Source organism: Ochotona princeps, chromosome 15 (assembly GCF_030435755.1).
Source record: "Ochotona princeps isolate mOchPri1 chromosome 15, mOchPri1.hap1, whole genome shotgun sequence".
NCBI classification, from domain to species: Eukaryota; Metazoa; Chordata; class Mammalia; order Lagomorpha; family Ochotonidae; genus Ochotona; species Ochotona princeps.
The window spans coordinates 50,115,020-50,130,547 of NC_080846.1; the positions used below are offsets into that span (position 1 = coordinate 50,115,020).

Below are 15,528 nucleotides of genomic sequence, written 5' to 3' on the forward strand. Positions count from 1 at the left end.
GCCGAAGTCCCGCCGGCTTCTCCTTCCTGCCCCTGGCTCTCCGCCTCCGCGTCACGTTTCGCAACTGCCGGCCTAGCGCTCGAGCTGTCCCCGGAACCCTCGATTCTCCCGAGGAGGCTCGGGAGTCCCCTCATCCCTCCTGCTACTTGGAGGATGGAGAAACTCGGGGGTTCAGGAATCCCAGGCTCCCTCTCAAAGGAGAGGAGCAAGGCCTGGGTGAGGCTGGAACCCCCAAGGCTTCCTCCCCCGCCCCCAACGAAATCCTAAGGCCGCCTCTCTAGTGTTATTTTTTTTTTGTGGGGTATGTGTTACCCCGTGTGGGGAGCCCACAGAGGCCTCCCAGTCCCAGCCCCCACGGCGGAGCGAGCACAGGAGAACCGGGGGTCCCAGCGCGCCCCGGGCCCGGGGAAAAGGCGCGTGCAGGGGGCTGGGGCAGCACGGGGGGAACTGCAGGCAGCCGACGGTAGACGCGGCTCCGAGCCGGCGGGCGAGCAAGAAACACAAGCCATCAGCTATCAACTTTTAAAAATAATATCAGTTTTATTAAATATTCGAGAACGGATCCAGAGGTCGATTTTATACAGGAGGGTAACACGAGGGGAGAGGGCTTTATTTACTTATTTATTTTCTTCTACTGGCTAAACAAACGTCATTCACCTTTTTTTGTGTCATTTTCCCTCTTTTTTTTTTAATTCCCTTCCTTCTTTTAAAATGGGATTGGAACACGGACGGTGCTAAACATAAATATAAATACAGAGACCACAAATACAGCTAAAAATATTCACACAGAAACGGTCACAGTTTGTAATATGCCATGATGACTCCCCTCGCCCCAGGATTCTTTAAATACAATTTGCCTGGGCTGGGCAGTTGCTGGGAGGTTTGTGGGGTGGGGGACACAAGGGTTGAGAGCCAGGGTTGCTGGGCGAGGCCCTGGGGGTAGCTGTGGGGCCGAAGCGCGCCCTCCTCCTCGGGCCTCCTGCCGGTCCGGCTGCCAGGCCCGGCCCAAGGCCCCAAATCGGAGGCCCCGGTCCGGGAACCCGGCCTTCTGCGCGGGGGCAGGAGTGGGGGGCGCCCAGGGAGTGGTGGTTGGTTGTATGTGTGGAGGGAAGTCAAGTCTTCATTTGCAGGGCAATCTGAAGGGGGCCTGAGCCCCCAAGGCCTGGGCCGGGGGGAGGGGGGAAAGGGCTTGCAGAGGAGTCTAGAAGGAGCTAGTGAGGAAGCAAGGGGTGGGGGGTGGGTGGCGGGGAGAGGTGCGTGGTCAGAGTTGTGCGGTGAATTTGGGGTGCGGGGGTGGGGGAGACGGCAGGCAGAGCTGACTTTCAGGTCCACGTTGGGCGTTCAAAACACATCAATTGTGCCAGCGATAAATACAGAGTGTGTGGTTTAGGGGCGCCTGGGATGGTGGTGGCCGTGGCGGCTGTGGTGGTGGTGTGTGTGTGTGTGTGTGCGCGCGCGCGCGCGCGCGCCGGGGGAGAGGTTAGCGAGGGAGGAGGAGAGCCGGGTGGCAGAGACCATAGTCCTGGTCACTCTTTCTGCTTTTCCTCTTCTGTGTCTTCTCGCTTCTCTTCTTTGCCGCCCAGGCTGTCAGCGGCCGCCCCTCCGCCGCCCCCCGAGAGCGTGGACGTGAGGTTGGATTCTTTTTTCCACTTCATGCGGCGGTTCTGGAACCAGATCTTGATCTGCCGCTCGGTCAGGCAGAGCGCGTTGGCGATCTCGATGCGCCGGCGCCGCGTTAGGTAGCGGTTGAAGTGGAATTCCTTCTCCAGTTCCAGGGTCTGGTACCGCGAGTAGATCTGGCGGCCGCGCCTCCGGTCCGCTCCGTAGCCAACCCCTGGAGATCCGGGCACAAAACACACTAAAAACAATCAGCGAGGCGTCCCCCGCAGCCCCTTCCGCCGCCTCGCCAACTCCCTGACCCTCCCAACTTGGCCGGGCAGCCCAGGGGCCCCCTGCCGCCGCGGGGCCGGAGCCTTCTCCCTTTTTGCCCTGCCCCACCCCCACAGGGGGTACAACCCGGGTGGGGGGGACCCCAGCCTCATTCGGTGCTCCCCTGGGGGTGGGGTGAGTCCCCAGAAAACGTGGGTGGGAGAGGTGGAGCAAAAAAGAAAAAGGCAGAAGAAAGCTACTAGTCTAAAAGATGATTTTTAAAAAAATAAAATCCCAGCGAGCGGGGGATGGGGTCCCCAATTTTCAAGGACTAGGTTTCCCCATCTCCCTCAGTACCCTAGCTTCCTAGAAACTTCTCCCCCACTTCTCTGCTTTCTTCTCTCCCGCTCTTTCTCACTCCCTCAACCTGACTCAACTTTGGGGGATCCCCCACCCCTGGGATCCCCCTCCTCTCAGCCCCCCCCGCCCTGTTCCTGCCCCCTCAGCTCGCCCTGAAGCCCCTCCAATCCGTCAGGGGCCGAGGGGGCCAGGCTCCCGAGAGCGAGCAAGCAGGCGAGAGAGGGGGCAGAAGAGGGGGCCCTGTCTCGGCGTCGGCGAGGAGACGAGCGTGATTGTTTTTATGGGGCCATAAAAAACTCTCTCCGCCCGTTCTTCTAGGGAAGCCGGTCATAAAGCCAGTTCAGTTTATTTAATTTATATCTCGGAGCTGTAAAACTCACCACTGTGCGAATTCATTCGCTGCATCCAGGGGTAAATCTGGATACTGGCTTTCTGGTCCTGGGGTGCAGTCCTGCCTTGCTCAGAACTAAAATCCTGAGCGATTGAGGTCTGTGTGTTGTGTCCTAAGGTGTTTTGTCTGCAGTTTGAGAGCATGTCTTTCTCCTGGTAAAAGGAATTAGATCCATAGTCATACGGCCCCCGGCTGGAACTGAACACGACATTCTCCTGTGGCGAATAAAAGGGAGTCGAGTAGATCCGGTTCTGGGCAACCGCCGCTCCATAGGTCGAGAAATGTCTCACTGGATCATAGGCAGAGGAATTGAGGGCGACGTTGGGGAGCACGTCCTGGCCCCCGGCGAGGTGGCAGGATAAGGAAGGGTTAGTGAAGTAGGAATTCATCCCTTTGCCTTTACCTGGTCGGGCTATGATTTCTTTAATATTTATTTCTGTCTCCAGTTTGTACTCGGAACTAGATGGTTATAGGGACGGCTCCAATCCAGGACAGACAAAATGACAAAGTCAGCTGACCCCCTTCCAGCCAATCGCGAGCCAGATGTCAAGAAGGGGGAAAAAAATCGCTTCTGCTTCTGTTGATTCCCTAGTTGAGACTAAGTGTGGGCTTTGAAAGTGAGACTTAGCTTTCTCTTTAAAATGCATAGGGGAGGGCGCGGGTTTGGGGGTGAAGGAGGGGTGCCTGTCCCCCAGAGGCTCCTGTCCACCCCTCTCTCCAGGACAGCTGTGATGGGGGAAATGGCTTAGCCCTAGCCAGCTGTGGTTGTGCTGTGAGCAGAGCCAGGGCCCAAGCAACCCCTGTCCTTACAATCTGATTTTGCATCGACCTCCTTCTAAAATTACATCCTGATGACTAGGTGGGAAGCACTCCCACCCAGCTCAGGAGGTTCCCCCAGAATCCCTACAAGAAATCCTGGTTTTTGACACTCGGTGGAGTGAGCTTCCATCACAGAGTCCGTATATTTTGCCCCCCTAAAAAAAACCCCACAATTAAAAAAAACACAGAAATTTCATGAAACACAGTACCAGGAGGAAGGAGGGTGTGACCAAGAGTCTTGGATGCAGGGGGACATAGGAGGGGGGTGAGTAAGTTATCAAAGGGTGGGCGAGGGGCAAGGGTGAGACTTTAGGGTATAGTGGCAGAGCTGGTGGGGGCCCACGCATTTGATCTCCTCCTTGCTCCCTCTCTTTTTGGGAAACTCTTGCAGCATGTCTTTCTTTCTTTATTTTTTCCTAAAAGGGAAAATGTACAAACATACAATAGAACAGGAAGAAAAAGAAGTGAAAGGTGGGAGAGGGTGTGAAAGGCAGAAGAAAGAAACTCCTGGTCTTTCTGGAGACATCAACTCCTGTTTATGTTGGTGAGAATTTATGATTTGGAGCCAGCGAGAGAGAGCCGGTGTGGGTAATGCATGGAGGTTCCAGCTAGTGAAAGAAGGCTGGGGGGGGGCTCTGATGGACAGTCAGCTCAAGCCCCTGTCCAGGTCAGAAGCCCCCTGCTCCCACCCCCTTGGGGGGTGTTCCGTGGCTCTAACACACTAGCAAAGGCTCCTGGGGAGCCAGCCCCTCTTACTGGCGCTGGAACTCTCAGCTGCCTTTGCCCCCCTATCTTCTACTGTGCCCGCTCCCCAACTTGGAGCTGAGAAAGAGGAAGAGCACTTGAGAACCGGCAGCTGGTGCGGCAGTGGGCCAGCCCACTGGCGAAGGTGCGCTCACTGCTCACTGGGGCTTCCTCCTTCCTTCCTGAGCAACTCAAACTGAATCTGATGTCGCGACAGAAAACGCGCTGAGGTGACAAAGAGGGGACATGAGGTGCGCGCATAGGGGATGAAAACCGCCTATTTCCTCCCGCATCATTTTTTTGGGGGGGGGGAGGCACTGGCTATCACAAGAACCCGGATGTCGCAGGATTTTATGATCTTTTCCTTCTGTGTAACAAAGCGGAGTAATCAATGGTCGCAATAAAGCCATAAACGGGACTACGCTGGGAAGGGGGGAAAAACTCAGTTTATTCATCTTCTGTATCCCTGGAGCGTCTCTGGGGTGGGGGTTGTGTGTGAGGGGGGGTGGCTATGTGGAAATAAAGTTTGGAACCCAGAAGCAAACAGTGAGTAGGGGCTGGTGGGGACACAGTGCTAGTTAATACCTTGTGAGAGGGCTGTGGGGTCTTCTTGCCAGCCAGTGCATGCTGTCTTTGAGAGAAATACAGCCCAGCCCTTCAGAAAAGAGGGAAGCTGGCTGGTCTTTAGAAAGGTAGGAGAAAGAAGATCCCTCCCACTAGGGAGATTCTCCTTCTGGGACCACACTTTCTCCCAGTTCCAAGGAAACAGAGGTGAAAGGGGATGTGAGATTGGGTCTTGAAAATGGGAGAGAGAACTTTATAAATGAGGGATCTCATCTTGGGGTGACAAGGCAGGTAGGCAAGCAGGAGATACTATATGCGGAGAACTGCTTTTTGCTCTCTGATCCATATCCAGCTGTCTTCAAATTCACAGCCTGGGCAGAGGTTTGCAACAGCTGGCTGGGACTACAGGCCCCTGGAGGGCAGGGGATTTAGGGGGAGAAGGAACAAGTGTGTGTGTGGGGTGGGGAGGAGTACCCTAGAGGCGAGGCTACGAAGCAAGTGGTTGCACCCCTAGCCACAAGTAGCCTCTCCCAGAGTACCCAATCTCTTTTCTTGCCCTGAGGGTAGCTATGTAACAAGCAGAAGACGCTGGAAGAATACACCTCCTCCACTCCCCATTTCAGAGAGAGAGAGACAGCAATTGCTGGAGGGATAAATCATGTCAGTGATATTTCCTTCAAGGTATTAAATTGTTGCAATGTACAACAAATTGAATGATGGAAGATAGGATTCTTAATGAGGTTTTGCTTTCAATGGGTGTTGATTTTCTATGTATTTTAAAATCACTTTTATGGGTAGGGAGGAGGAGGGGACCTGAAGGAGTGGAAGAAAAGGGTCCTGAGGAGGCATAAGCTATAGGCCCCCAACAAGAACACCTAGGTTTTCTTGGGGCCTCCCCTCAATTCAGTTTGGACATGCAGTGGTCCCCAAAATTGGGGAGATTCTCTTTTGGGATCTAAAGGCAGTGGGATGGTGGGGGGGGGGGGGCGACGGAGGCCGACCTGAAGAGCGGAGTGTGAGTCTCAGGCCCGGAAAGTTAAGTGTTTTATGACGTCCCCTAAACAGAGGGCAGGGACTGAAGGGTCTTGCCGATTCATATTGAACAGAAACCAGCTGCTGGGGGGGAAGGCAGAAATGCTGGACGGGGGACAGACAGGCGGGCAGAAATACAAATACACTTCCCCACGGCCACAGACTGTCAGCAAAGCTGATCTCCTCCCCCCCATCACCTTCCGTTCCTGCGGCAAGAAGCTTCCTCCATTCAGACTGATCTGTAATTATGCAGCTGGAATTTGCTGGAAGGATTCGCTCCAAGGGGGGAAACAGCAGGTCAGATGAACCCTATCGTCCCTCCATTGGTCTATATTTTCCTTTCCCAGTTGTTTCATGTTAATTTTATTATTATTATTAATGGTGAAAAGGATGGCTCTGTGTGTGCATGAACGTGTGTTTGTGTGTGTGTGTGTGTGTGTGTGTGTGCAGGGGAGAAGCTAGAACTTGGATTTTTTTCTAACTATATTTATATACTCCTGTTAAATTTGTCTGAAAACAATTATGGAAACTCATCAGCAGAAGCAAGAACAGATGTTTTATTAAAACTGCAGTTGGGCTCGGTAACTATGCACCCGGTCTAGGAAGGAGGAGAGCGAACTTGTTCTTTGTTTCTCTCCGACAAGCCACAGAACACCTCCCGGCAGGCAGAGCTAGGCCCGCATGTGTGCATAGCGGCAGTGGGGATTTGGACCCTTGGTCCTAGGAACTGGGCACTCTGGGGGAACTGGACATCCACAGCACATCTTTTTTTCCCCCTCATTTGAGGAGCTGTAATTAGTGGATATAAAACAAAAATTCGGCAAAGCAAGGGGAAGGAGTAAAAGGGGACAATTGGCCATTCGCTGTTCCAGATTCCCCCCTCCCACCCCAAGCACATGTTTTTCATGAGTACTAATTATAGGAGAAGAATTTACTGCCTGTGCCTAGGGCCTGAGTAGGGTGCAGTCAATGGCCTGGAGTCCCCGAGGCTATAAGTTGGAGACAAGACCAGCCTTTTGAGGGGTTCCCAGGGTGAATTAAGCATTCCCACCCCCAGCCTCCACAGGTCTGACCTGGGGAGACGGTAGGTGGGACTGGGGTCCTGGACAGGCCTCACCTTGCCTGTCTTTGCTTTTCCACTCTGTTCTGGAAAACAGTGATTTTTCGGGAGGTTGGGGGGGAAATGAGGTCTGGGATTATAATTTTTTTAAATTATTTTTTATTTAAAAAGGAAGGTGACTTCCTTTCCAGAGGTCACCCCTTCTCATATTCCCCAGATACTTCCAACTCTACGTAGTATGTGTGTGTGACTCATCCATGCTTGCACACACACACACACACAGATAGATGTACACATTAAGTCCTGGCCGCCAGTGTCTCGGCTGCTCAGGGACCCCAACAGCTCGGCCTGGGTGCTCGGCTGCTGTGGGGAGGCAGTCGCAGCTGCCCAACCTTGCCCCCTCACCCCTTCTCTGCCTACAGACTGGGAGCCAAGAAGAGCTGCATCCCCCACCCCAGTCAGCTCCTTTTGTGCCCCTAAAATCCCTCTTACCGAGAAAGCTGGGGGTTTCAATCGCTGCCCCGCTCACAATCACACTATTTGGTTAAGGCTTTGCTGTTCTGCAGCTACTGCTCTGTGGGCCCCATGGACTTTAGATTAGAATTTTTTATTGAAAAATTAAAAAATAAATTGTACCCTCCATGCCTGGGGTTTGGTGCAAAAGTTCCTTTGATCTCAAGGCATTGCTAAGCGCCTGTGATCTGCCAGAGAACGTGAAAGAGGGGGACCCAGGTCAGCTTGGGGACCAAAGCATGGGCTGGGCCCAAGGGCTCCTTTCACTGATCTGGGGTATGTGTGGTGGCGGGGGTGGGGGGGACGCTGTCTGTGCACACCTCCCCTGCCTTCCCTGTCCAGAAGCATGCTGCATTCCATAAAGGAACACCCTACTTTCAGATTTCTGACATTCTCGGGGAGAGGGGAAATGAAATTTGACATACTCAATCCCAGAAATGGATCCCATTTAGGGGTGCAAGATACTCTGTGGACAAAGTTCTCCTGGAGCCAGCTGAGGGTAGCTGGGGGTCCACAGGAAGGGAGGAGGGAGAGAAGAGGCCAGATGGGGAATGCTGAGCTCCTGGGAAGTGCCCCAAACACCTCGGAGGCCTGCCCTGGCCACTCCTCTTTGGAGCAAAGAAAAGGTTGAGAGGCTCCCTGCAATTAGAGGGGGGTACCAGGAGGGGCCCAGCTCACTCAGCAGGTCCTGTTCCCTCCCCTGCCCCCCTAACACACTCTCTGTCTCTCTCTCTCTCTCTCTCTCTCTCTCTGTCTCTCTCCAGGTTTCCTGCAGGTTTCTGCCTGCCAACCCTCCCCTCCCCGCACCTCACTTACTACTGCCACCCTTGGTGGACACAAACCCTCACACAGCTGTCTGGCTTCTCTATTTGCTTCCTGGTTGGCCTGCAGGTTAGAAGTAAAACAGTTCCCAAGCAACACTCAGGCCTGAGCCCCCTTCCGGCTTGAGCTGGGAACAAAAATCAGTGCTGCTCCTTCGGGGCCTGGCTCTCTAGCCTCTCACCTTTAATTCCCAGGCAGCTGGCTAGCAGCTCTACAGGGGGGAACCTGCGGGATTGGGACTGTACACAGGGGAGAGAGCACAAGTGTCTAGATGTTCCAGGTGGGACAGAGCCAGGGACTTGCTTTGGCCCCTGGAGGAGAAATTAAAATTTGGCATATTCAACATATTTTCAGCTCCCAGATAGGAAAGAAGGGATGAGGAGAGCATACTGCTCTGGCTCAAAGATGCCAGTTTACCGAAACCTGCGTCTTATGCCCCTCCTTGCCTGAACCCTTTTTGAAGGTTTACGAGAGAACTGTAAAATTCAAGAATTTGGCATTTATGATGTCACAGTGAGTTGCTGTATGGAAATTGTGTGAATATCATAAAAGTTATCCGTGGTGGAAGTTGTGTTGTGTGGAGGTACTGGGCCTCTCTTCACTCTCTTTCGTCTTCCCCTCCTCCCCTAGGCTAACTTCCTTCTGCCTGCAAATAAAATGTTCTTATGTTCTGCAACAATAAGCCAACAATGAAGCATCGTCCTCATTTCCCTATAAATAATTTTATCCTTTATTGTTTGCAGATCTGAAAGAACCATTTAATCTAGGCTGTTGAAAACGGGGAGCAGGATAGGAGGGGGAAATTAATTTCAGAAACGAGAATATTACTTACTTCCATGATACTCTTAGATTTGATAGCCAGGAGCCGAATTAAAGGCAAACGGCAGCCTCACCGACTCTGCACCTAACAGAGTTGGAGATTTATAGGATCTTTAGCGAACGGGGCAATTTAATTTTGTGGGATTTGCTTAAATTCACTGCTATTGGGGGGGTTGAGGGAGAGGAACGGGGGGGGCACAGCGATACGCTTTATATAGCTTTCTGTGAAGTTTTATTAATCCACCAACACTAACCTGATTTAAAACCCAACAATCTGTGTCTGGGGGAAACTCCTACAAAAAGGAGGGGGCTCGGCTTTCTCAATGACTGTGACCCCCCCCTCCCTTAACCAAGCAGTTAGCAGGGGGAGGAAGAAGAAAGCCAAATCGAAGGCAAGTTTCTCCCACCAGCAACACCAGCCGGGACACCTGGAGGTTTATGGTGTCCCCATAATTCCCCCGACCCTATAAACAGCTGCCGGGTTTTAGGATCATTTCTGTTTCCTTCCTTCCCCTAGCGAGAAGCCGGCGGCGAGGAGACGGCACGGGAGGGGGTGCTGGGGAGGGGAGGGAGTTGGGGAGAGCGCCGCACTTTGTTCTCCCGGGCGAGTTTGCTGGTTTGGCGGGTTTCTGACGCAGGGTGGCAGCAGACAAAACAAGTAAACAACACACAGACACAATAAACAGGGGCAGCTGCGGCGCCGACGCCGTGGCAGAGGCCGTGGGCCTGTGGGGGGAATGTCACCCCTTCGCCCCAGGTGGCCGAGGCCCCGAAGCCCGAGGCCGCCCCTGGTGACGGGCGCAGGGCCGGCTGCGCGCTCCGGCCCCGCGGCGGGCGGCGTGTCCGGACACGAGTCCTACGAGGAACCTGATCGGCCAGCAGCAGCAGCAGCAGCGGAGGCGGGAAAGCCCCCCGGCCCTGCTCCTGCCCTTTTTGCGAGTGTGTGTGTGTGTGTGTGTGTGTGTGTGTGTGTGTGTGTGTGAGAGAGAGAGAGAGAGAGAGAGAGAGAGAGAGAGAGAGAGAGAGAGAGAGAATGTGTGTGTGTTTTACGATCTTTATATTTCTCTTTGGCTCTGTCTTTTGGTAGCCCGGGACGGGAGAAAGGCCGAGGAGAGGCCGAAGACTCCAGCTCGCAGCAGGGCCCAGGCTGCGCTGGGTTCTCCATGCATACCGGCCGCTGCAGAAGGCATTTAACCCAGTCTTCTAGCCACTAGATCTGGACATGAGGGGACTTCAGAGAGCTAATCTGTTCCCACAAACGCAAGCAAGTCACCTAGGATGGGGTCCTGGCGCAGCGGCCAGGGCGAGCGAAGTTAGGAACAAATGTCCCCCGCATCCCTACCTGACCGGATCTCTTCTCCACCGGCCTCTCTCCAAGCACCCTGGCTAGCAGGCCCCTCCAGACCGCTTCCTGGGACCGCCTTTGGGACCACCACATCCCTTCAGCAGACACCAGCAGGGCGTCTCCTGACAGCACCAGGACCCAGCCTTGACCACGCAGCACCACCACTCACAATCAGGCCCTCCAGAATTCACTTTCCAGACAACTAGAATCTCCTTGTAAAGCAGTCTGCATATGGGGGGGGGCACATGGGTAGAGGAAATGTAAAGAGAACGCAGGAGGGATGTACTATTTCCCTCCCCCAGTGAGAGCAGTGAGGCCTGAGAGAGCCATTGTGGCACCACCGTTGGTTCCCGGAACCCGCTTACTCCGATTCCTGAGCGCAGGCACACAGTTCCCTCACCCCAGCAGGGCTGCACCCTGAGCCTGGGCGAGCTCACCCTCCTCCAGCAAGGGCTAACAAGATTTCGCATGCACATAACATGGTGTTGGAGTGAGTACAGGCATGGTTAATACACAATTAGCCACCCAGGAAACCTGAGTCCGCATATATTCACGCGCGGGTCTGAGGCTGTATATTTGAGCCTGTTGATGATAAATGCATAAAAGCTTCCAGGGCCTAACTTCCTAACTCTGCAGCCAAACCAACAAGGTCACCTCCTGTGAACAAGGTCGCAATCTCTGTGGGGATTGTGGGGATCACAACTGGGGGGTGAGGGGGGGACGGAGGATCTGCACTGCATTTCTCCTCCTCCGGCTGAAAATCAGGACAAACCATACAGGGACAGAGCCCCCTCTGGGGCAGGGACAGGCCAGAGGGTGGTAAGCATGAGCTTGGAGGAGCAGGAGGCTCCGGGGAGTGCTGCCAGGCCCGCAGCCAGAAAGCCAGTGCCTGAGCAGCCTCAGCCTTGGGTGTGCAGCGTCCTTGAGCCAGATTCTATTCTCAGCTACCCTGGCTATTATTAGCTAATCACACAAGAGCTGTCCTGGCAGCCATGGGGACCTTGTCTACAGGGAATTGGGCCTGCCTGCAGGCAGAGGGGTCCCACCAGTGCCCCCTCATAGTGCTTTCGGTTTGAGTACCACAGAGAGAGGCAGAGAGAAAAAGAGGAGGAAAAGAAAAGTGAAAGTAACTGGAAAAGGAGGGCTGGTCTTGGAGATCCGCCTATCTCCTGGCCAAGCCGGAAAACCAGAAAAACCAAGGCCAGTGGATCACTACTAGCGCTGAGTTTTGTCGGCATCCCTTGCTGGCTGAGCAGGATGAAGCTAGCTTTAGGGGTGAAGGCCATTGGGCAAAGTCGGGGGGCCTACAGCAGCCCAGCTAGGAAGGAGCAGAAAAGCAAGGAAAATATTTCATGAAGGGGCCTCAGGACACAACTCTGACTCCACAGACCTGGAACCCTAGCACCCCGGATATCCTGCTGTTACAACACAATGACATGCCATGTGGTCCCAGGGAGATACCTGCGCCACCCCCCCCCCCCCATTAATGTCCCAGGTGACTGCCCCACCGGCCTGAATGGCCTTCTCTGGCAACGGTTTTCTTTCCTGGGAGGAACAAAGGGGACTTGTACACACACACACACCCATCCATCCCTCGTGCCCTTTTAACATCCATCTGCAGGGGTGGGAAAAGGACCAAATACAGGCGAAAGAGAGAAATAGAGGCCTCACCGGTCTGCGGCTCCCACTTTATTCATGGAGAAAGGCTCCCCTTTTCGGGCTTGGGGGGGGCCTCCAGCGTCCCACCGTAGGCCCCTCGCCCATCTCAGGTCCCCGCCGGCCAAGGCCCGGTTTCTCACCCGGGGCCGGCAGCCTCCGGGCCGCGCGCCCGAGCGGCAGGGAGAGCGCGCAGCAGCCGGCGCAGGCAGCGGGCTGGGCCCATTTGGGGAGAGCCGAGCGCTTTTCTCGATCGTAAACAAGGAACGCGAAATTAGCCCCTCGGCAGACGCTTATGCCTACACGGTCTCCATGGGGGGGGGGGTGAGAAGGGGAAGAGAAAATGTCATTTCTTCCCCTGGGAGAATACCTCCAAGGCCTTTATGTCAGCTGAGAAAGCGGGGGATTTTGGGGGGGCAGTAGGGGTTGGAAAGGGGGTCGTGGGGGAGGGGAGAAAAGATTCACCGTTAACGCCGACCTACGGGGGTTTCATTCCAGTGCAGTCGAACTATGTTTTTCAGAAATTGATCAAAACAGGTTTTCTGGTCCCCTCCTGCCCGCCACCCCGCCCCCCCCCAGACACTGGGTCAGGGTTTAAACAAGAAATCCAGGAGCATTCCCCTCCCCCACTAGTCTCTGAGCGGAATCCCCGTCGCCTGGGGAGGGGGTGTCCTGGTTCCCGTGGAAGGTGAGGCTAGCTCCCCATAGTCAGCCCCCCCCCCCGCTCTGGGTGTGTCAGCTTGGGTGTGCAAGGCATTTGCGTGTGCGGCGCCCTCTGCAAACAGCGACTCCCACATTCGCACGGGTAGGTGCTGCCTCGGACGGACCCAGGCCCCGGAGCAGGGCGCGATCATACATCAAACTGCAACACACTCAGGGCCACGTACATTTGGAAGAAATTAAGCCACTGTGTTATGAAGCCATATGTGTCGGGTTAAAGCTATACAACACGCCATTAGCACCAATTACGGAAGAAGATTCCGGACGCCTTGGGCCCTCCCCGGCACCTTATTCTGACGCGTGCACCCAAGAGACAGCCACCCCCTACAGTGTTCAGGGCCTCGCCCCTCACCCAGGAGACCCTGCGGGTGAGAGGCCTCGGCTTATCCACCTTCCCCACCCCCATCGCGGGTTGGGGAGCCGCCCCCCATCCCCACCTCCGCTCTAGGCGGGGCAGGTCCTAGCCTAAAGCAGCCAAGCGCGGCGGGTGACGCCGTCCAGGTGTCACCTCAGGCGGGGTGGCGGACACCGAACCCAGGAAGAGGGGCGCAAACAGGCCTCTTTTCTGCGCGCACACAAGATGGCTTTAGGAGGGCTGCAGCCCGCACCCCCACCCCCACCCTCACTCGCCGCGCAGGGCACCTCCCACCCTTCCAACCGCCCGAGCGGGGGCGGGAGCTGGGGGTGGGCAGACGCTCTCCCCCGGCTGACGCGCACCAGCCACCAGCCTCCCCCTTAATTGCCAATTAACAGGCCCCGCCGCCCGCCTAGCAGCGCCCGCTTCCTGCTCCGGAGGCTCGGCCCTGGGCGCGCACTGCGCATGTGTGAGGTCTGCCAGCCGCGCTTGCCGGGAGGGGGCTGCGGGGCAGGGAGGGGCGCCAGAAAGTTTGTGGGGGGGTGGAGTTGCGGCGCTGGGGTGGGGTGGCGTGCGAGCTGACGTTGCTGGGGGGGGTCACGAGCACAGCTTACAGGTTTGCCCTGTGGCCCTGGAGTTGGAGCCTCCACTGCGTCGCAGTGCCCTTGGCCTAAGGCCGCAGCTCCATAATAAGAGGGTACCACCGCAGCGGTGGGCATCCAGCAGAGCGCCAGCTCAGCCACCCTGCCCCGCGACCCCCCCACCACCCCCATGTTAGCACCCTGCGTCTCCAGGACAGGACACTCGCCCCACTACCAACGTTCTCGCTGAACCTCCCCCCAACACCACTCTTCCTCCCCATAATTATCCACGCGCCCACTCCCTCGCCAGCCCCCTCTCCTCTCTAACCAGGCAAGCCGCTGCTGTCCTTATCTCGCAACCGCCACCCAGCTACGGACCATTAGTTACATAGTTGAACCAATAAGGAAACACTTACCGGGCGCTGCTGTCACTCTCCCTCTCTCCCTCTCTCTCTCTCTGCCTCTCTTTCCCACACTCATTCTGTGCCGCTGCCGGGCTCGTGTCAGCTCCACACACACACATATATATACTTTATAGAAATGCAAAAATAAAAAATAAAAAAACAGTCCTACTTATCAAAAAAAAAATCCAAGAGAGTTGTTGCGGAGGGGGGCAGAAGGGAGAGCGCGGGGGGCGAGGGGCGAGGCCTCTGCCGCTCCCGCATTCCTGCTGCCCCTTGGGGGCCGGAGGGTCGGGAAGGGAGAGACGCCCCCTCCACTCCTGCCTCTCCACTCCCCACCCCAGCCTCCCCAGGTGCCCCCAGCTTCCTTCAGCAACTCCACCTGGGAGGGGAAAAATTAAATAGGGGGGAGGGAAATAATTATTTATCAGATTAATAATAAAAAAAATACTAGTCACGAAGGGAGCGCCCCGCGCCGGTTTCCCTGGCAATGGTTAGGCGCTTCCAGGGAGGACTGTTCTGCGGAGCGCTCCGAACGGACAAACCACAATAAAAAGTTCACGTTCATGGATGGAATCCACATGACTTCTTGTGGCCAATCCAACTTGTGAGTCGATCGTAAACTTTTATTACTCAGCTGTAAATTTTCTGCAAACAACCGGGAATGCGATGCATTTGTGTAGCGTGTGCAAATGGGCGCCGCGGTCGCCATGTTTACCCAATTCTCTCAGAGAGGGAGCATTGCCCCCCCAGGACCCCCACCCAACCCCCACCCGCTGCTCTGCTCCCCACGGGGCTGGCTGCTCCAGGGCAGCGTGGGGGAGAGTGAGAGAGAGAGGGAGGGAGAGAGAGAAGCCTGAACCCAGAGAGGCACGCGCAGACAGGAAAGCAGGACAGTCTGGGGAGCTGAGGGGTGGGCTGCCTCTGCTTGCTGTGCCGAATTTTAAGTACTCTCCTTAGTAAATGGAGGTATTAGACTTGGATCTGGAGGACTTCTCTAAGATTTGTGGCCTTGGGCCAGGTCGGCTGTGGATGAAGGGGTGCCCTCCCTACCCCATAGGGTTTTTTTTTCTTCTCCAAAGAAAAAGCAACATTCCTCCTGCTACTGGTGTGACTGTGCAAACCCTCCTGCCCCCCATTGCTCTCTAGGCCAGGAACCCACTAACAGGCCGGCCGCTGGTCACCTCCCAATGAAGCCGACCTGGCTGTAAGTCTAAGGGACTGAGACTGGACTGCCCGGGGCTGTCATGCAGGGGCCGGAGGCTTGAGAATTTGGGACAGCCTGCAGGGCCCCGAGAGTGAACCTCAACCTCAGATCTCTTAGTTAAGGACAATCTCTCTCTCTCTCTCTCTCTCTCTCTCTCTCTCTCTCTCTCTCTCTCTCTCTCTCTCTCCCTCCAACCATGCCTAGCACCAAGTTTATGTTCCCATGGCATCTTGTAATCCATTGAGAAATAAATAACTAATGCACAGATGG

The 15,528-nt window shown here is 55.4% G+C and overlaps 1 protein-coding gene across 4 annotated transcripts; it reads right to left on the reverse strand.

Moving 5' to 3' along the window:
- Positions 1 to 1,288: 1,288 nt before the first annotated feature.
- On the reverse strand, positions 1,289 to 14,574 carry HOXC6 (homeobox C6). Of its 4 annotated transcripts, none has more exons than XM_012926335.2 (3): positions 14,067 to 14,574; positions 2,610 to 2,955; positions 1,289 to 1,834 (listed from the first exon to the last, which is right to left on the reverse strand). In XM_012926335.2, exons 2-3 carry the CDS (start codon positions 2,761 to 2,763, stop codon positions 1,527 to 1,529), a joined length of 462 nt encoding a protein of 153 aa, XP_012781789.1. In that variant the 5' UTR covers positions 2,764 to 2,955; positions 14,067 to 14,574; the 3' UTR covers positions 1,289 to 1,526. The 4 variants fall into 4 exon arrangements, with proteins under 4 accessions (XP_012781789.1, XP_058529434.1, XP_058529433.1 ...); XM_058673451.1 differs by having other exon boundaries at positions 2,610 to 2,772; positions 14,067 to 14,568; XM_058673450.1 differs by having other exon boundaries at positions 2,610 to 2,835; positions 14,067 to 14,568.
- Between the last annotated feature and the right edge of the window lie 954 nt (positions 14,575 to 15,528).

Excerpts from the sequence above, each read along its gene's own strand:
- HOXC6 (XM_012926334.2), bottom strand. The coding sequence starts at position 3,009 with ATGAATTCCTACTTCACTAACCCTTCCTTATCCTGCCACCTCGCCGGG. Across the intron at positions 1,835-2,609 it reads GCGAATGAATTCGCACAGTG|GGGTTGGCTACGGAGCGGAC; the intron begins GTGAGTTTTACA and ends CCGGATCTCCAG.